Source organism: Venustampulla echinocandica, assembly GCF_003357145.1.
Source record: "Venustampulla echinocandica strain BP 5553 chromosome Unknown scaffold_5, whole genome shotgun sequence".
In the NCBI taxonomy this organism is placed as follows: domain Eukaryota; kingdom Fungi; phylum Ascomycota; class Leotiomycetes; order Helotiales; family Pleuroascaceae; genus Venustampulla; species Venustampulla echinocandica.
Window position 1 is genome coordinate 480,938 of NW_022474210.1, and position 19,898 is coordinate 500,835.

The following is a 19,898-nucleotide window of genomic DNA, read 5'->3' on the forward strand; positions in this document are numbered from 1 at the left end:
TCATCGCATGTACGATACCAGTACGGTCTTCGCCTCTGGTGTCAGCCGGTCATTCACATATCCCGCAATCGCGCCTCCATGCCGCCCATCAGCGGTTTTGAGGTAGGATCCCACCCATGTTTTCACATCTGTCACTTCGGGCCAGTCTTCTCTTGGCTGCTTCTTGCAGGTGTTCAAAGGCGTGAAACCAACACCAAAGGTCAAGTCATCAACGTCAACCTCCACAACGACATCATCTGCTGCAACTGGCATTGGCGGATTCTCCAGGAGCTTCAGCAAGGCCTCACATGTCTTTCCCCAACCCTTGACATATTTGACCGCAAATGCCTGTGAATCGGTCAAAGTCTTGGTAAGACTCACAACCGCAAGCTTTCGCTCAAGAGGGCGAGCAAACTGTTGAGTTACGGGCAGTATTATTGTTAGGTAAATGGGGACGAAAACCCCATCTTGGATAGAGTCGCACATCTTTATGAAGAAGTCAGCTCCGAGACCAGACTGGTCGCGGGAGGCGACAAGGTGATAAAAGCGGACGAATCGCTGCTTGAACTTTTCTGGTGGATTGTTATTGAGGCGAGTAAATATTATCGTGAGAATCGTAGGGAAATATTGCTCAATGGCAGAGCTAGAGGCGGATGTTAGAGAATATCATGCATATGGGGGTTGCCGAGGTGCTTACACAGGACAGGAGGTAACCACAGCTTCTAGGACATCAAAACCAGAGATCTCAGTTGACTTTTTCGACATCAGCTTCTGGAAAATGCCTAAGATGGGCTCAAGTTGATTGTTAGCCACGATATCCGCGGCACTTCTTGGTATGATGGACGTTAGTAGCCGTGCAAGCGCCGGAACGTTGCCCTTTGACTCCCATAGAGCTGGTACGAGAATGGAGGTACCCAAAGCTTTATAATACTCGGATAACGGTCCATCGGGACGAGCTTCGAGGAGTGCGGCGAATAGTTGGAAGACATAGGGCATAAATTCTGGCCATCGGTTAGCTTAGTTGACTAATCTGGGATGTCAGCTCTTACCTTGAACATCATTCTGTAAAACCCGTGCGAATGGTGCATACAGGTCATTCTCTAGTTTCTCTGGTTGTGATGGCGCCGAGTACTTGACAAGAGCGCCCATGGCTTCGAAATGGTAATAGTAGAATCGTGGATTGCTGGGATTTTTACCGATGATATCAGTGATGTTGATCAAGTGCTGTAAGATGTTGTCCGTCATGGGAATTACACCCTGCTTGATGACGATCAACACTCGCATTACGCAGCGCATCAAGAATTCGTTTTCTTGGAGCTTCTCGGGAGCTGGATCCTTCTCAATTAGCTGGAATAAATGTTCCAAGAGATCTCCCGCAAAGGGGGCGACATCAGCTGCCCCAAAAATGTGTTGCCCGGAGTCATCAGTGAGGAATAAGACCCGTTCCACCACGATTGACGCATAGGTGTAAACAACATAATTCGAGGAGGCCAAGTTCTTCACCAGCGGTGGGAATGCGACACTCCATTGCGCCTTGGTCAACTGACGCCGGAATGTGTAGAGAAATTTGATAGCATCTACTTTGATAATGGGCTCCACGCCTGTATCAGCGACAAGATCCCCTGCAATATTATTCTCGAAGAACTCGAGCACGTTAACTAGAGGATTGGTGATCTTGACTCCATGGCTGGTCGTGATTACACCCTTAGCAGCAATAGCTGAGAACAGGTATATTGCAGTATCTTTAGCTTTCCACTCTCCGCTAGGGTTGTTCTTGAATAATTCGAGATAATGCTTGGTGTATCGTCCTACGACCTCCGTGACTAATCCCTCAAACTTCTCTAGGAGCTTGCGCAGGAAATCTGTTGCTGCTCTGCGCCGAGTATCAGCATCAGACCCCTCGAGGTCTCTTCGAATATATTCGATCGGCTCATCTTCAAACTGCTCGATATCTGATTCTCGTAGGCTGATATTTGGAAGGATCACCTTCTCAACTACCTGTCCCAAAGTTTCTTCATTGTTGAATATCTGGGCATGGCCTCCGATACTTGCGACAGCAGTTAGGAAGTGCAATGCTTTACTGACAAGTATGTCGAATTTAGTCTCCGGTCCGATTGTCGTTAACAGACTCCATGCGCTGGTAATGAATGGCTTGCACAGCTCCCCGAAAGCGTCCTCATACTTCTGCATGTAAAGGGTCATGGCTTCGCATATTCCGGCCTTTACAAACTCCAGAGGGCCAGACTCGGCATCATCATCAGTCGCTAGAAGTGGGTTGTCGTACGTTAAGTACTTGTGTAGGAGTGACGTGACATCGGCGAGGTTCTCTTCGAAAATTGGTGGCAGATCTTGGCAGGACAAGTCATAGAAGATCTTTACGAGTAGGTTTAAGACTTCGACATGTTGCCTTAGCACGTCCTTATTTCCCTTGTTCGCTTCGATTTGCCGATCGGTGCTCTGGGCGCGGATTTAGTTGGCAGTCAAACGGATAGAATAGTAGAAACGTACCGCAAGTAACCGTACAAATGGTTCTCCGAATTTGGAAAGAACATGATTGATCTCGGTGTAGAGGTCATCGGATGCGAAAAGTGGCCGCCATCGTTTGAAAATTGAATGTGCTACCTCCAACACGCCAATATTGACCTTTGGGTTGTCCTCTGTCAACCGCGAGACCAAATCCTACCTAGAATCAGCATCGAATTTAAAAAGGGTTATGGTTCCCTGGAAACCCACATCAACCAGTGTATCCCAACGCTGCCAGAAGTCTGAGTCGGCGATCACGCTTATTGATTCTCCCAGCTGTGCTTGGATGCTTGAGGGCACGGAGATCATCAACCCAATGAGCTCCTTCTTGATAGTTGCAACCTCGTTTTCAGGCAGCTTGTAGCTTCCATCTTCGTCCTAGAATGACTATTCAGCATAAGCCCCATGATTGTTGTTTATTAAATTCGGAAAGTAAGTAACCCACAACCCAGTTGAACTTGACGAAATTCTTGAAGCACAAAGCTCCGGCGAGCCGTGTATTTAAGGGCAGACTTTCGGAGGCCACGATATTGAGGAGGAGGAGGGAGAAACCGGGCTTGGTCTCTTCATTCTTGAGCGCAACCTCAGCTATAGGCAGATCAGCAACCGGGCAACCATCGCAGAGAGCTTCGGAACCCACCTTGTTTATGCTGCCGCGGATCTAAAGTGGCCTGCAGAAGCTGCGCAACATTCTGTAAGTCCAAAGCCATCTCGTCGCAGCTTGAGTTATGGCGGGAATGGTGGAGGAAAGGTTGGTAATGTAGCTCTATTGATCGATCGACGAACACAAACACCGGAAAGTACAAGCACAGCACGGCGGCATCCCACTGTGTTTTTTGTTTTGGTGGCGCATGGTCCCCGTAGCCATGGCAGCCTTGCCGACGCAGAACTGAGGTCTCAGGCACCCAGGCACCAATACAGGAGCCCCGGTCATGTTGCTTGACCAGGATAGTGCGGGTAGTTCCACCTGACCCCAAGTTGGCTTTCCTTGCTTTCGTAACCCTATGTCAAGAGTCAAGACGCAGGACTCCGGACTCAAGACAAAAGACTCAAAGAGCCATTCTACACCATGGGACCTTGGGTTGCTGTCTTGCTCTAGCTGCAATATAAGTACGGCAATCACCCGCCCGTCCCTGCAGCTTGTCTTCTGTCGCCTTTTGTCGAACCGGTTTGCTTTTCTCCTCCTGATGCTAGACGAGCTAGAACGGATCTTGGATAGAACATTGCCAGCCATTACGAACGGGCACATTGCTTGGGACTTCATGGAAGAGCGGGATTTTCATCCTGCTTAGGTCGTTGGCGGCCTGTGGTCTTATCTCCTCCCCGGCGCATCTGCTATGCGCCGTAACGGATAGTGACATTTGGCATTCGTTCCATGCGCTGATGCCCACGTCGAACCCCATGTAAGTCTACAGACTTCTTTGGACGTCCCATCACTGTGATGTGACGCTATTCGCTCTGGCAGGAGTCTGCTTCTTCGTCCTGCTGCGCCGGTGGCACGCCAGGCGTTGGTCGCCGGATGGATTTCTGTTCAATTTTTCAATCTGCAGATTCTTTCCCTGAAATATTTTCAACTTGAGACTATAGCCATGGCTGAAGAGACCTTCCTTGGAAGATTGGCTAACCATCTTCTGCCGCAACCAGTTCCCCCAGTTCGTCCAGCACCAAAGACTCGAGCTTCTATGTCTCCATCCTCCGGGGACGTAGCCCAGACCCCCGAGCCAAAAAGCACAGGTGGACTTGCCAGCGTCTTCAAGGTCTTGACTGGCAATAGGTCGTCCCGCAGCCCAAATGCCCAGTCTCCAGCTTCAATAGCCCAGCAGCTCACCGGAGTCAGCGGCTTGTCATCTACAATCTATGGGGGACCCGCGAATCTTGAGCAATTGTACGATCAACTGAAAGCTGGGAATCCGCTCCCAAGGCGAATCGCGGCTGCGGAAGCGATACGTCATGCTGTTCAGGATTACCCGCTTAAAGGTGTATGTGTTTCTGTTTCTATTTGTGGCAATGAAAAATACTGACAGGTTGCTAGATTACAAGCATATTCAAGGAGGGAAAGGACCTTATCGAACCAGAGAAGCCGCCCGACGCCCGCGCGGCAGGCTTTCAGTTGCTAACGGCATGCGTTCAAAATGTGTCCTCCACTGATCCGGAACGGCTGGCATACTTCCAAGTTCTCACAGGTCCAACAAACCCCGAAGACTTCCACCTTCAACTAGCAGCTCTTGTGGACTTAGCCAAACATGGCAAGGATTTGACGGGCTTTCATTACCAAGCTATACCCTTGTTGACCTCGTGGCTGGAGAAATGCTTCAAGGCCACTGCAACAGCTCGTAGCAAAGCAGGGCGCCATGGTAGACCGAAAGGCAAGAGCCCACTTGGCGAAGAAACGAATCTGTCGCTGCTCTTTGCATTCATTGTGGACGTCATCAAATTCAGCTTCTACGCTTCGAGCGAGGACGTCGCTGGTGAACTCATCGATGTGGTCCTGTATATATGCCTGCATACGCCGCTATCGAATGACCTGAAAGCCTGTATCAACGTTATTGACGCCATCAGCACATACGGCGAGATACCCGGCGACAAATTACCCGAGTGTGTCAAGGTTCTGTGTTCAATCCATTGCCTTGTTGGGGAAGTCCAGCCAGAAGCATGGCGCTCTATCAGCAATCTATGCCGCTCGCATAATGGCCAGACAACAGTCCGAATTCTCTTGGACATACTCCGCGATCATCCTGATGGTAGAGAAAATATGAAACAAACCATCCGTGAGATTCGTGGAGCGTTGTCTGTGCTAGAAAAATTGTTTGCAAAAGATGGCGAAGATGGATACCCATTGGTGCCATTCACGCTTTTAATACAGGCTCTTATGAACGTCACAGCCGTCGAGCACGCCAAAGTTGATGCGGATGTGTTGAAGCTCATTTTATCGATGTTCCAGGAGATCGATCATGAGATCAACAAAAATGTGATGGACGAGGATTGGTCTCTTATGTTCGACGTCATCCTCAAATGCTCACAACGAGCGATAGAGACACCTGATGGCCATGCAATTGCCAACACCTCTCGTATGGCTAAACCCTCGGCAAAAGATGATACAAATGAGCATAATATTGCTACCGGCTTAGCACAAACTCTCTATAGCCTCATCACTCGCATCGAAAAACTTTTGGTCAGGTTCTCTGGCGATGAATTCTTCCAGAGAGCGGATTGTATCAAATTCTTCGTTCGTACCCATGCATATCTACCTAAAACATGCGCCAAGTTGGTCATCGATTACTTTATAGAGTATCGTTGCTGTTACCCTTCAGACTTGGACTGGATAGAGAATGTAAAGATCATTCTCAACGCGTTCTTTGCAGATCGGTCTCAACCCACAGATATTCGGCTCCATGCCTTAAAAGCTGTTACAGACGTTTTCAAAGTGGTCGAAATGATGGACGAGCGTGACGATCCGGATGTCCTCCAGATGTTTGTGACTTCCATCCTTGATGATATTGGCGACGAAAAAGATATTGCTGTCTTGGAAGAGGCAGTTGCATTCTCTGTGGCAGTAGCCCAGAATGCTGATGACACTCTATTCGACTATGTTATCGGTGCTATTCGCGCCTCAATTGCGAGTGACCGACTCCAGTCACCTCTTCAATCCCCGCCCCCTACCCGACAAGGCTCAGTTAATTCAGGCAGACCCTCGTCTACAACTGTCCCCACCAACACGGTCCAGACGCCATCGAATGTTGTTATAAAAGGCCTTGTGCAAATGTTCATGAGAGCAATGGATAACTCGTCGTCCAAATGCCTTCGTATATTTGACGAGCTGCTTACAATCGCAAAATCTCACCATTGTGAAACAGATGCTCGTATCTCCGCTTGCAAAATGCTTTTCCGCTTAAGAGCCGATTGGGGCAATAGGATATTCTTGGCCCTCTCCACGGAGTCGGAGGGTCTCGCGGCATCTTTGTATCGGACGTCAGGAGCTCTCGCCAAAAAGCAGGCCATGGATGAAGCCAACCAACACCGATCATCTCGGACTGATGACACGGGAAGCTCTCGTGTAGCACGAAGCACCTCCTTTGGACAAGGATACCTTACAACGAGGCACGCTATCCGGGCGGCCAGTGGTGCAAATAGGGCTCCTCAGCGTAATCACCACATGTGGATGTATCCAGATCCAGATCCGTTACCGGAAGAGATTTCAGGACGGAGAAACTCATTATTGATTTCTTTCAATGGGCCCGAAGAGGAGCAAACCAAGAGCGGAGACAGCAAAATCAGCACGGAATCCAGTACTGAGCAAACGGCCGAAGTCGAGAGTGCCGAGGCGCCGCCAACTCGAGCAAAGCACACCAGTGTGAACATTAGCACCTATTTAGAGACGACCACTCGTCTATTACAGAATGGATGTGACTGGGAGGTTTACAGCTTTATTCTCGTACACCTGCCGTCTCAATTGACCAATCAAGCTTTCTTCAGGGGCGCAATTCCCCAAATCAAGACATTGAGGGAGGTAGTATGTGACCTAATCAAGAACAACAACTTCCTGGAACCGCCCTTATCGTCAGGGCTCCGGAAGTCCGATGTGGCGATATGTCTCTTCCAGATCTTGAATATGCTCCTAAGCTACCACCACCACTTTTCGAAGACTGATCAGGATGACATCGTACGGACATTCCTACAGGGGATAGGGTCGACATGGGAACGAACGGCAAAGAGTTGCATTCACGCCCTTTCGATATGCAGCCATGAGATCCCTGGTTCGACGAGCAAGGCCCTGGTCACCATTCTTCAAAAAATGTCAACCATTATCACGCAGTCCCACGTTGCAGTCCACATTCTCGAGTACCTAGCATGTCTTGCAAGAATGCCTGATCTTTACGTCAACTTTAGAGAAGAAGAGTACCGGATTGTCTTTGCGATTTGTTTTCGCTATCTCCAATATGTGCGAGATCAACCCACCAAAGAAGTACATCAGAACCGTAACAGCCATCCGCATGCCCGCCCCTCTGCTGCCATTGTGGACAATAGCATATCCGAAAGTAATTTCCAGCCAAACACATCAGATGATCTACCTGAGTATGTGCATTCTTTGGCCTACCATGTCATCATATTCTGGTTTCTATCTCTGAGATTGACGGACCGAGGTGGTCAAGTAAGCTGGATTGCAAAAAATCTGGTATCCACGGATATCTATGGCAAAGAAAAGATCGATGAGCAGGCGCAGGTCACTTTGGATTTTATTCAGCGTGTTGCGTACGCCGATGTTGATGAGTCGGCTGCCGACCCAACATTTACGACTGATCGCTTTGGGGAGATCTTAAAGAAGAGATGGATCGTTGGGCAAAGTATCGTGACAGTAGAGCAGGCTACACGGGGAGGCTGGGCTCAAATCACAAAGCGGCAGCCTTCAGGTACTTCCTGCTACATCATACGAGAGAAATTCAACCGGCCTCCGCCTCACCAGAGCCAACATCCAACTGATGCCATAAGAGATGTTCGGCACTCGGACGCTAATGTCGTCCTCCCGAGCCACCTCCTTCTCCAGTTATCTGCTTCAATCCCTCAGGTCGGCGAATCTGTGCGTCCAATCGCTCTTCCCATGGACGCTATTGTGGACCGTGCCATTAAATCATTCGATCGCAACTTTACCGTCGATGGGCATAAGGTCGGGGTCGTCTACATCGGTGAGAATCAGACGCAAGAAGTCGATATTCTGGCGAACATGACAGGAAGTACCGATTACACATACTTTCTTTCCCGGCTTGGAACTCTTACCAAACTGCAAGGTGCCAAGTTCAACACGCAAGGGTTAGACAGAGTCTCCAATACAGACGGCGAATATGCGTTCTGCTGGCGTGATCGCGTTACGGAGATTGTTTTCCACGTCACTACACAAATGCCAACCAATCTAGCGAATGACCCTCAGTGTATTGGAAAGAAGCGACACATTGGAAATGACTATGTCAATATCATATTCAATAATTCCGGGCTTCCATTTCGATTCGACACTTTCCCCTCGGAATTTAATTATGTCAACATCGTCATCACGCCTGAGTCTCAAGCTTCGTTTCTTGCCATGCGGCTTCCCTCCGATCTAGATGCAAACAATGCCTTTTACAAGGTTCAAGTTATGAGTAAACCAGGATTTCCGGAGATATCCCCGGCTGCGGAAACCAAAATTATGAGCCTATCAGCTCTACCAGGCTTTATCCGCCTCCTCGCGCTGAATGCGTCGGTTTTTAGTCTGGTGTGGGCAAATACTGAGGGAGGCGAGCATATTTCGTCTTGGCGGAATCGACTTCGCGAGGTTAATCGACTGCGGGAGAAGTACCGACCGAAGCCTACAGCTTCAAACCGTCCTTCGCCCCCCGGCACCTCCAATGGTGTTGCTCAGGAATCGCGGAATGTGCGAGATAGCATCAACAGCCTTCGCCGTTCTTCAGTTGCGAACTTCTTGACAAACGCGAGCGAGTCGAGCTCACAGCGGTCATCGGTTCTGTCGACAGCAGAGACGGAAGTTGGGCCGGGAACTACTGGGGAGAGCATTGTAGATAGTCTCGATTTCTCCAGGTGGGCGTAAAGGGGGAATGGTCGGCGTTTGGGCAGCATGGAAATACCTCAAAAGTTTTTATTTTTCGAATGCTATTGTCACCAGCTTGCGCATTTTACGACAGGTGCCACGAAGGCGCAACTGTGTATTTGCCAAGCATGTTTATCCGCTCCTAAGAACTACATAGATGGAGTTTTGCTTCCTGCAAAAGCAATAGTATCCTAGTCTCCTAGTTAGGAACTATAGTGTATTAATGCAAAACTTTCAATGTTGTAATCTCAAGGTCTCCTTAGTGCTTAGTGCAACCGGTTCGTCATCAAGTATTAATCGCGCTACAGTGTATTGTTGATCTGATTTGATTAATGGCTGATTAACACGACGTTGAAGCATCAGATATGGGGCATCGACAGGTTGATGGGGGAGATAATTCGTAACTAGACGGCCGACCTACCTAGAATTCTACTAGGTATCAACAGCCGTTTTAAGAGACGTGGTACTATCCGTAAAGGCAGTATATTATTCTTGATGGTGGAATTATCCCGCTGCGATAAAACGCTATGAGAGTCGGTTGGGAACAGGGGAATGTTGACTCTGTTCTACCAGTCATTTAATATCTAGCAACTCCCCTAGTCTGACAAGGTCTTTAGAATGCACAGGGCTATTAAAAGTTAAGAATATGACTTCATCAAGCTACGAATCTACAGTGCTTATTCGGTGCGATGGTCGTGGCTGGTACTCATCGGAGACATCCTGACAAATCCATATCATCATTTCTGCCAGGGGGTGAACTAAAGTCTCCGCTATATAACCGACGTGCTCGGATTGCACCCCGGAAACCCATCTACAATCCGAGGGGCACGGCCCATTACGATATACGCCGTATAGATGAATCATTCAACATAGCTACTATATTTAAATATATAAGAAGCTGGGTGTCTTTCTCTCGGTTTCGATTTTCCACAGTTTATTCTACTTCATCTTAATCAATCCTCATCTCATCCCATTCCATCTATCTATCTACCAGCCTTCGGCATCGACCAATACAAGTACTCGCAACAATGGTCAACATCAAAGACGTCCGAATCTCCAACTCTGAGCTAAAACAGTCCCAGTCAGCTTCAGGACTGGTCGCTGTATTTGTGGGAGCAACAAATGGCATTGGCATGGGTACTCTAAAGCAATTCACCAAACTCGCCAATGCCCCCAAAGTATACGTCGTAGGACGATCCAGGAAAGCTTCGACACTACTATTGAATGAATTGGAAGCTTCAAACCCACAGGCGACGGTGGTTTTTTTCGAGACCGAAGTCTCTTTGATGAAGAATGTCGACCAGATCTGTGATGAGATTAAAGTTAAGGAGAAGAAGTTGGATATCTTGTTCTTGTCCTGTGGATATTTAACTTGGGATGGTCGAACTGGTGTGTATCTCCCCCATGTGGTATTCTAAGAAACGTTGATGGCTGATAAAATTCCTAGAAACCATCGAGGGAATCGACATCCCTCACGCCCTCCGCTACTACACCCGTCTGCGATTCACCTACAATCTTCTTCCCCTCCTAACCGCCTCCCCATCCCCACGCGTGATCTCCATCCTGGCCGGCGGTAGAGAGGCCGAGATCGACCTCACCGACCTAGAAGTTCGCAACAACTTCAGCGGCATAAAAGCCATGAAAAACGGCACCACGCAGACAACTCTGGCTTTTGAAGAGCTGGTAAAGTCATACCCCAGTATCACGTTCATACACAAGTACCCTGGGTTTGTGGATACCGGCGTAGTGGATAGGTTGATGGGAACCACGAAGGGTATTTATGCGTTGCCTGCGACTGCATTCAGGTGGCTTCTTCTACCGATTATTAACCTCTTTGCGACGAGCGTGGATGAAGCTGGAGAGAGGGGCCTGTTTCTTGCTACTAGTGCGAGGTATCCGTCTGCCAAACCCAAGGCGGAGGGAGGACTTTGGGTGCCGGTACCGAAGGGTGTTGATGTTGCGACGAGCGCTGTAGAGGGCGTTTATAGGGTCGGCGCTGATGATGCGACCGTGAAGGATACTCCTGCTTTGATCGCATATAGGAAGGAGAATGCTGGAAAGACTGTCTGGGAGAATACACTGGCTGTTTGGGAGAGGGCACTTGGACGATCGGGATAGGGGTTTTCTTTATATTTTTCATTATTATTAGTGTAGGCATTGTTTCGTTCGGGACATGGAGTTTTGGACTTATCTCATAAACCCGACTCCGTTGGACTTCAGAGAGCTTTACGAAGTACTCCGTATCGACCCCCGATATCAAATCTAAAAATTGATTAGCTTAAATGTATACCCCTGTGGAGCACGGAGTTATTAGTTAAATTGAAATATCATTATAATCCGACAGACAAGCGGCTTTCTATACTGTTGAAAATATAGTTTATATTGTTTTATTACAACTATATCCTTTCCGCGGAGCACAGAGATGGGAATATGATTTAAAAAGAAATATCTCATAATGCGTTGCTTGGCAAATACGTGAAGCTACCTTGTCAGCCGGGGAGATGTCTCACCGCAATCAGTTTCTCCAACATCCTCTACAGTGGTTCAGATGAACCATTCTGTCTGTCTTTTTCCGATGTGTCCGTACATTTCCCCCTAATTCCGGCATCTCCAACCACAATTGCAGGCTGTGAGCCATGTTTAATTGCGGGCTTCAAGCCATATTCAAATCACTCGTTCCTGACAAAGCACGGCCCCTGGAACCACGACCTTACCTCCTCCAAACAATATACCTGACCTGTGTATTGGGGCCACTGCTTCCACCTGGCAAACTTCGGGCCGGCTCAGTTTTGGTCGTTCTATGCTCTCTAGTAGCTCAGATTCCTAAATACACGAGTGGGGACGCCAATCAGGATGTTGTGACTCCGATTAACGCGGTTCTTCTACTCCTACACTGGATAGATTTCTTCATTCTTCACTCGCCAGAGGAAGCTTCCAGGATCAAGGATGATGGAAATCGCCCGAAGACATGGCGGGAAAAGTTCTGGTGGTCTTTGGATTTGAATTCGACGATGAGAGGAATAGGTTGGAATTGGAAGGTTAAAAGTGTACCTGATGCGGCGCCTGCCGGAATCACGAAATGGTTGGAATCCCCTCTAGTCCTCACGTTGAACCTCAAAAAGTAACTTCTCAGGCAATTCGCCCGTACGGAGGTTTCAAAAGCATTCCTCTTTTACTTCCTGCTTGATTTATGCGGCTACATCATATCAACATACAGGACTCCGTCCACTCCTGATTTATTTTCGGATACAATCTCCAGACAGATAGTCTTCGCCTGGATCCCAGGTTTGGTTGCCTACTATGCTATTAACATGCAGTATTCGCTGTCCTCGGCCCTCACAGTTGCAACTGGACTTCTTACTCCCCAGGATTGGCCACCAGTTATGGGTCGATTGAGAGATGTTTGCACCGTTCGTGGACTTTGGGGGAAATTTTGGCATCAGTTGTACCGGAGAGTGAGTGCCAATATACTCCCAACGAACTTGACTGACCCAGTGGTGTAGAAATTGAATCTTCCTTTCACCATTTTGACTCGTTTTGTGCCGATTGCTCGTGGAACATTGTTGTCCAAGTATCTGCAATTATACCTGGCCTTCATTGCCTCTGGACTTCTGCACACTCTGGGAGCTATGAATGCGACGACCAGTAGCCACGAGAATAATATGCTACAGCTGACATTCTTCTTGGTACAGCCAGTGGCCATCACAATCGAAGATTTCGCAGTTTACTTAGGAGAGAAATGGGGCGCGAAGAAGTCATGTAAGAAAATAACGTACCTGGCCGACCGAAATGATATGCTGATGTCGAGAATAGGGAAGACAAAACTCCTGGGCCGGATATGGACGTTTTCTTGGTTCACCTATAGTTTGAGATATATGGCTGCCCATCAGTATGATCTGGGAGCCTTCGATGGGCACCCTCTGCCAAGTATTGTTGCGGCGACCTTGGGTCTAGTCAAGAAATTCTCAGGCGGCAAAGGTCTACACTGAGCTTTGAAAGAAAAGCTATACAAGCTCTACGCTTTTATCAAGATAGCAATAGCAAAAACTCATCTCTCTCTCTTATCTACACCAAGATCAATTTTTTATAGATTATAGGAGTTTCTCGAAGTGTGGCAACATTTCAATCAGACTAGGTATTAGCCAGCACTCCTAAATCAGTTTATCCTTTCCAATGGTGCGAAAAAGGTGGAACAGTTTTTTACATAGTGCGCCATCCAAAGTACAGTGCCAGTGTATGATCACTATAGTAAATCGTTCTACTATACATTGTAGCTTCCTGCCTATACTCAGCGCTCCCTTCTATCGTACCCGAATTGAAGCTGCTCGCTCCGAAATATATCTCCTTTGCCCTACGCATTTGCGAATCGCGAGATTAGTAGACCCAATGCATATTCGAGGAGTCTTTGAGGCTATGGCTAGGAGTACTCTTCGTCGCTTGTCCTCTGTCCATTCTACTCCGAGTAGTTAGAGGACGCTCGTGTGTTGGATGCACGATGTTTCAATTCTTGTGGGCTTGCAGAAGCTTGAAGAAGCTAGCAGATATTGAGAAGGGGATGGTTGGTCATTTGAAGGGATGCGCGATCGTCTAAATAGAGATGGATAGGCTTGCTAATGTTGGGAAGTGTCGCTCGACTGTTTCAGGTGGTGGTGCTCGATCGTCTGAGTGCCACGACGAGGTGGAGAAGCTCGCAGGTGCTGTTGAGAAGTGTTCCTCGATCGTCCAAAGCTCTGCTATAGGAAGGCCGGGATGTGCTCGCAGACCGAGACTCGGTTCTGAGGACGGAATTCGACGCGAATTAGTTGGCAGATAAGGCATCTTCTAAACGACGCCATGGGAGGGCCGATGACAATGTCCGTTACAATGTCTGAAGATTGGAACCAGCCTTAGACTCCAATTCCCGGCGCTGTCGCCGTTTCGCTCGAATCTCTTCTTGTTCTTCAAGTGTCCGTGTCTTCGCGGCTTTCCGTCGTATCCATTTCTTCTTTTTCCGTGATAGTACCTCTTCCATCGCGATCCACTAAAGTATCTCGATTCTTTCTAACGTTTCGTCGTTTTCCGCTACTCCAATAGCCTTAATACCTAGCAATAGCAATGCCGAAGCGTAAAATTTGCATCGTTGCCTGCATTATGAAATTTTAAATTGCAAGGACAATCTAGCTCGACAAGTAGATTCTTCAAGGTAAAATGTCCCATTTGCAAGTCTTGTGCAAGCAAGTATGTATCCAATTTTGCAATGACCAGATTTTCTTGGAAATTAAACCCAAGAGCTTTTAACGCAGCAAGATCATTTGAAACTCCATGCCCAATAAGAACAATTCTCCTATTTTAATAGATACGAAGGCAGCTATTAATCTTTGATAGCATACTTGTAAAAGAGATTTTTTCTGCAGTACCGCAGCGATAAATAGGCGCTGATTTCTCGAAATATGCATCTTCTCCTGTAATAAAATTGAAAGTCGTAAATTTTGATGTCGAACTAAGGCCCCTGGTATCAAGAATAGCAAGACCGACTTGTGTATCTAAGTAGCCATACTGAAAGCGATTAATAATAAATTGCGGTCTTTCGAAATCGATGGCTACAAAGACTGGATCAACTAGAGAAGACGGGAGAAGCAGACTCCGAAGTGTTTGTAGATTGCTTATATCTCGTGTAAGCGGCAATTTGGCCATATCGGTACAAGAGGACCGGCGCCTGAACCAGAATACGATCCCCAGAACAGGTCTTCCCTTACTAGTACTACTTCCACGGGATCGACGGCCCCGTATTAGCCAACTGTGTGAAGAATCGACGTCGTACGCGCTCGAATATAGGACGCCCAGGAAACCGATACAGGTACCTACGCATAAGGACGGTATATTTACCTGCTGGATTGACAGTATTGCAGAGTAAGAGTAGATTTCCGAATTATAGGCTGACACGTAAGGGACGAGCTACTGCCAGACACGAGTATAGAGGGAGGTACTGTACTCCGTCGTACGAAGTACTAAGTATAGAATAGACTCCAGAGCAGTGAATCGTCCGCAGTTTGTCTCTGTAGAAAATGCTGCTAGGAACAATTTTACAGCGGTCCCTTTTTGCGTCCACGCTAGGGGCCAGTCACCAGTCACCAGTCACCAGTGGCAGTGTCCTGTACTTTTGGTCCGGAATATGCAATGAATGCGATAATCCTCCCCGTCGGCGTGAAGGATATCCGATACTTTTTGCTCGATGGTGCGATATGGAGGACGTCGCGATGCGATGCGATCGATAAGTGTGCCTGTGTGACGTGGGCAATTGAATTTTGGCCCATAGGGCTAAGCGTAGTAGTAAGGCAAAGTTCTGACCAGTCAACGAGGAAATGAGACTGGCATGAGTTGCATAACTTGAATTAAATGCGCTGCCTACAGCGTTACTGTTGTTACAAAAGCGCTATATTAAGAGCTAAGCTTAGTAAACTATATATAGCCTTTAGATTAGACCTGGGTATGTTATTAAGAGTGTCGAGGGGACTTTTGTAGAAGGCAAAGGGAGTGGTGGCCAAACACTACGCTTAACGTTCATTACTAATAATATTTATATTTTTGAGCTCCATTGCCGGCGACCCGCAACCAACAGTGCTTCAAGAACATTCGAGCTGGAGATTGTTATCATGGCGACTCGATCTTTAACACGCAGCTGTTCACAGTTGTCTTCATCTCATTCCCCTTCTGCGGCTCGACATTTCCTCCAACTCGCACCCCGCAGGCTCTTTGGCAGCTCCGCACATCCAGTCCTAGACTTCTTACTTCCGCCTCCCTCCACAACCCTCTACCACGGCTTAGCCAACAAGACCTCCTTAGTACGATATCCATCTCAGAAGTATGTCTCAAGACGAGCGTTTACATCCACTGCGCTGCGCCGCCAAACGACTGCAATATTCAACCCCCGAGATGACGATGATGGGAATCCGATGAATATCCAGATTACACCTAGAGCAGCCAATGTACGTTCACGTCGTCCGCCACAGCCAATTTATAAATTCCATGTTCTAATTCCTTCCTTATTTAGAGATTAAAACAAATCATGTCCAAAGATTCGAACCCGAATCTTGCGCTGCGAATCCAGGTCGAAAGCGGCGGCTGCCACGGCTTCCAATACAACATGTCACTTACTACACTTCCTCCTCTGGGCGCCGCGAGTAATCCTGGCTCCCACAAGGTTGAAGAAGAGGGTTCTCCCGCATTAAACACTTCCTCGAGTAATGCCAATGCGATGTCTCCCGGAATGGCGGGAGTCGTGCAGGAGGAATCTTCGCCGGCGTTGAATACTTCCTCTACCGATGCGAATGCAATGGGGTCTACATCAGAGAGCGGGAAAGAAGCTGTGGAAGTGGGGAAGTTGGATGAAGATGATACGGTGTTTGTGGCGGGTGATGGGTCCGGAGCGAAGGTGGTTATGGATGGACCGAGTTTAGAGCTACTGAAGGGAAGTATGGTGGACTTTACGATGGAGTTGATCGGGAGCCAGTTTAAGATTGCTGAGAATCCGCTGGCTAGTAGTAGTTGCGGGTGTGGGACGAGCTTTGATATTAAGGCTTAAGGGCTAGGATATTATGGGAAATGTGCGATGTAGAATTGTAGAATTGCATGTCACGAATAGGAATGTCAACTAAGAGATTGGGTCATGAAGGTTGTTCGATTTTGTCATATCATTCATTGTGATGCTTTACGCCGTGCCGTGCAAACCGTAGCCGTAGCAAGCAGAATAACCCCATGCCCAAATAACAAACCCATGTACAGCCTAGTTCATCTGTCTGATCAGAGCGTTGATCTTGTCCTCACGGTTACCGAGATCACCACCCTCGACGAAATGCTTGAACTTTCTGGTGCGGAATCCACCGTTGGGGTTGTTAAGCTTGAATGGCCACAAGAAGTTGGCGGCTTGCTTGAAGTTGGGGCCAACAGTGAAGATCTCGTGGATCAAATCCTCCATACAGACAATGCCGTACTTGCCGAGGTTGTTCTCGATGATGGAGTTGTCGGTAAGGGCAATGCGCTGCTTGTCGACCTTTCCGTACCCACGCTTGTAGACGAGCTCGCGGACAGTCTTTAGGTTGGGGTATCCGTAGGCGATCCATGGCTCGACAACCTTCAACATCTCGAGAGTTGCCTTGGTCATGCGGACAAAGACACCATTGTTGATCTGGAGGAGACGGAGGAGTTGGAGGATCTTTCGGGGCTTTGGTGCGATCTTGTTGATACTGGATGGATTATTAGTACATATACCTGAGTGGCATGAGATGGACAACATACCCCTTGATACGGACAACGAAGACCAACTTCTCCTCGGCTGGGATGTAGTAGGAGCCATCCTGCTTGGCAAGACGAGCAAGGCGGATCTTCTCACGCTCTTGGTCACGGTACTCCTTAACGTACTTCTCGGCACGCTTGAAGATAACACCACGCTTCTCCTTTTGTGCCTGTAATAGAACCAGTTAGCTATGAGCCTAGAACGAACTTGCACAGATAGGTAACATCTTCATGACAAATCAGACCCGAAAGATGGTTAATTGAGCGACAACATCGATACTGAGTATCTAGTCGCAAAAAATGGTGTTATGCATCATATAAGTCATGAAGCGCCCCGCATGTGCTAATAAAATCCCCAACGTACCTTCTTCTTCTTCTCGAGCTCGGCAGACTTCTCCTCTCTGGCCTTCTCCTGGCTCTTGCGCTTCTTCAAGAGCGTCTCAGGGACCAAGATTTGGTCATTGGTCGGGACGGTTCTACTTTAGGTTAGCCTTTTGACTCGCATACTATGTATGAGAGAGGAGCGCCGAGTGGGAATTGCAGCTAAAGCGCGGCATTCTCGCAGTGGCTAACTCGAAGTATGAATTTTATCGGTGAGATGACCAGAGGCATGACCGTTCCATGGACCCTTTCGGTAGGATGGTTTAACCAACTGGTACTCTGTCTCATCCGACAAGACCCTGGACATGTCCAAGATAAATGCACAGCACGTAGACAATTCTTTTCCGACCAAAGCATGGCGCATTGGCAGTACTGAATTGTGTGCGGCAATGGATTTGGAAGAGAAGAATTAATCTTCAACCTCAAGACCCCGTGCTACCACTCTCTCACGGGCTAAGCCATTGAGACTCAAACCATGGAGGGCGTAGCATAGGAAAGATCGAGCTGGCTCCCACGCATCGGTCACTCTGGAGCTAACATGCGATGCGGTGGTAACCCAGCGAGAGGACGGCCAACTAAAACTGAACCCATCGATTAACTCGAGGGAGTGGAGGGAGTCCTACGTCTTTGCGGCAGACATCGTGGCGGTTGTCGATGATTGTCGGAATAATTTTGTCGTGAAGTCGTAGAGGAATATTTTGCAAAATTCCACGATCGATTTGGTGAGTAGATTTGGTGCGGGACGCTAAGATTACAGGGGTTTAGCGAATGCATCACGTGCACGGTGACCTTCCGTTAACTCTCAAACTTTCAGGTGAACTACGCATGACCACGAGTGAATGATCTGGACAAAAGTTAACAACTTTAATCATAATCATGGCGGCAATATATGCACTAGGATCCAATGGCTCTGGCCAGCTTGGACTTGGCCACAAAGAAGACGTGTCTGTGCCGAAACCAGCTCTTTTCAAGTGCAGCACTCCAAATTCAACACCTCTCATCAGAGCAGGAGGAAACCACACGCTTTTACTGTCATCTGGAAATCTTTACTGCTCTGGTGATGCTACCAGTGGAGCTTGTGGTCTCGTTTCGGATTCTGGATATCTGGACTCGGAATTTCAAGAAGTCCAGCTAACTTCTGAGGGATCTCCAAGCCTTCAGTCCAACACAGTTTTATGCGCTGCTACATGGGAAGCCTCGATTATCGTCCAGGAAGACCAGAAAGGGCGCTCTACTAAAGTATATAGCTTCGGTATTGGTAACAAAGGCGAGCTCGGACAGGGTGAGCTGCTTTTTCGCTCCTCGAAAGCTCAACTTATCAAAGACTTCCCACCGGATGGGCTTGAGGTGGTGGACTTGGCGGCATCTGTCAGCCATGTAGTTGCCGTCATGGATAACGGTGATGTTTATGGGTGGGGAAGTGGTAGGAAAGGCCAGCTTGGTGAGCCAGAAGGGATCATCTATACTCCACGAAAGATTGGGGGCATCAATTTCAAGGTCATTCGAGCTGTTTGTGGGCGAGAATTCACATATCTTGTTGGGGACCCTGTGGTTGGGGATCATCTTGTCTTGGGTTCTGACAAATGGAATGTGAAATCTTCAGCACCACTGTCTATGTGCGGATGGAAGAGCGTGGGTGCAAGTTGGGGAAGCATATTTGTATTGCAAGAGAACGGCAATCTACTATCGTGGGGCCGAGATGATCATGGCCAACTTGCTCCTCCGGGACTACCATATCTATCACAAATTGCCATTGGCAGCGAACACGCCTTAGGGTTAACTAAAGAAGGGAGCGTCTTGGCTTGGGGATGGGGCGAGCATGGTAATTGCGGACCCGCCACCACCAACGGAGACGTTGTGGGTAGATGGAACGTAGTCGCTTCAGCTCAGTATCTACCACCCAAAAGCAAAATCGCAAGCATCGGGGCGGGCTGTGCTACGAGTTGGATCTGCATTACTGGTTGAACGATCGATCCCTTCTCGAACGACCCGAATTTACCTAAGCACTCCGTCCTTGAGGCTTCCTTTACCTCCTCCCATGTCAGCTCGACCCACGAGTAGCTCTCACACTCAGCGCAACATTCAGCTTGATACATGGAGCAAGGCATCAGAGGATGGTATATCGGAGCGACCATATCGGCTTTGGCTTACTGGCACCCCACGAAGT

At 48.2% G+C, this 19,898-nt stretch overlaps 7 protein-coding genes across 7 annotated transcripts; 5 read left to right on the forward strand and 2 right to left on the reverse strand.

Annotated features, from left to right (window-relative positions):
* Positions 1-3,212, reverse strand: BP5553_07073 (putative importin-alpha export receptor; the record flags this gene model as incomplete). The annotated part of the gene is made up of 7 exons (XM_032015696.1): positions 1-622; positions 677-980; positions 1,029-2,436; positions 2,488-2,658; positions 2,713-2,880; positions 2,948-3,090; positions 3,143-3,212. The coding sequence occupies 7 exons, from the start codon at positions 3,210-3,212 to the stop codon at positions 1-3; spliced, it is 2,886 nt and encodes a 961-aa protein (XP_031867965.1).
* Positions 3,213-4,091: 879 nt separating this feature from the next.
* Positions 4,092-9,079, forward strand: BP5553_07074 (Tuberin; the record flags this gene model as incomplete). Its single annotated transcript, XM_032015697.1, has 2 exons — positions 4,092-4,481; positions 4,535-9,079. 2 exons carry the CDS (start codon positions 4,092-4,094, stop codon positions 9,077-9,079), a joined length of 4,935 nt encoding a protein of 1,644 aa, XP_031867966.1.
* A 1,028-nt stretch (positions 9,080-10,107) lies between these two features.
* Positions 10,108-11,197, forward strand: BP5553_07075 (Uncharacterized protein; the record flags this gene model as incomplete). The annotated part of the gene is made up of 2 exons (XM_032015698.1): positions 10,108-10,468; positions 10,527-11,197. 2 exons carry the CDS (start codon positions 10,108-10,110, stop codon positions 11,195-11,197), a joined length of 1,032 nt encoding a protein of 343 aa, XP_031867967.1.
* Positions 11,198-12,390: 1,193 nt separating this feature from the next.
* BP5553_07076 (uncharacterized protein) lies at positions 12,391-13,068 on the forward strand (the record flags this gene model as incomplete). The annotated part of the gene is made up of 3 exons (XM_032015699.1): positions 12,391-12,534; positions 12,583-12,838; positions 12,893-13,068. 3 exons carry the CDS (start codon positions 12,391-12,393, stop codon positions 13,066-13,068), a joined length of 576 nt encoding a protein of 191 aa, XP_031867968.1.
* Positions 13,069-15,711: 2,643 nt separating this feature from the next.
* BP5553_07077 (uncharacterized protein) lies at positions 15,712-16,640 on the forward strand (the record flags this gene model as incomplete). Its single annotated transcript, XM_032015700.1, has 2 exons — positions 15,712-16,044; positions 16,110-16,640. The coding sequence occupies 2 exons, from the start codon at positions 15,712-15,714 to the stop codon at positions 16,638-16,640; spliced, it is 864 nt and encodes a 287-aa protein (XP_031867969.1).
* Positions 16,641-16,841: 201 nt separating this feature from the next.
* On the reverse strand, positions 16,842-18,371 carry BP5553_07078 (Uncharacterized protein; the record flags this gene model as incomplete). The annotated part of the gene is made up of 4 exons (XM_032015701.1): positions 16,842-17,301; positions 17,354-17,520; positions 17,715-17,826; positions 18,355-18,371. 4 exons carry the CDS (start codon positions 18,369-18,371, stop codon positions 16,842-16,844), a joined length of 756 nt encoding a protein of 251 aa, XP_031867970.1.
* Positions 18,372-18,607: 236 nt separating this feature from the next.
* BP5553_07079 (RCC1 protein) lies at positions 18,608-19,696 on the forward strand (the record flags this gene model as incomplete). Its single annotated transcript, XM_032015702.1, has 1 exon — positions 18,608-19,696. One exon carries the CDS (start codon positions 18,608-18,610, stop codon positions 19,694-19,696), a length of 1,089 nt encoding a protein of 362 aa, XP_031867971.1.
* Between the last annotated feature and the right edge of the window lie 202 nt (positions 19,697-19,898).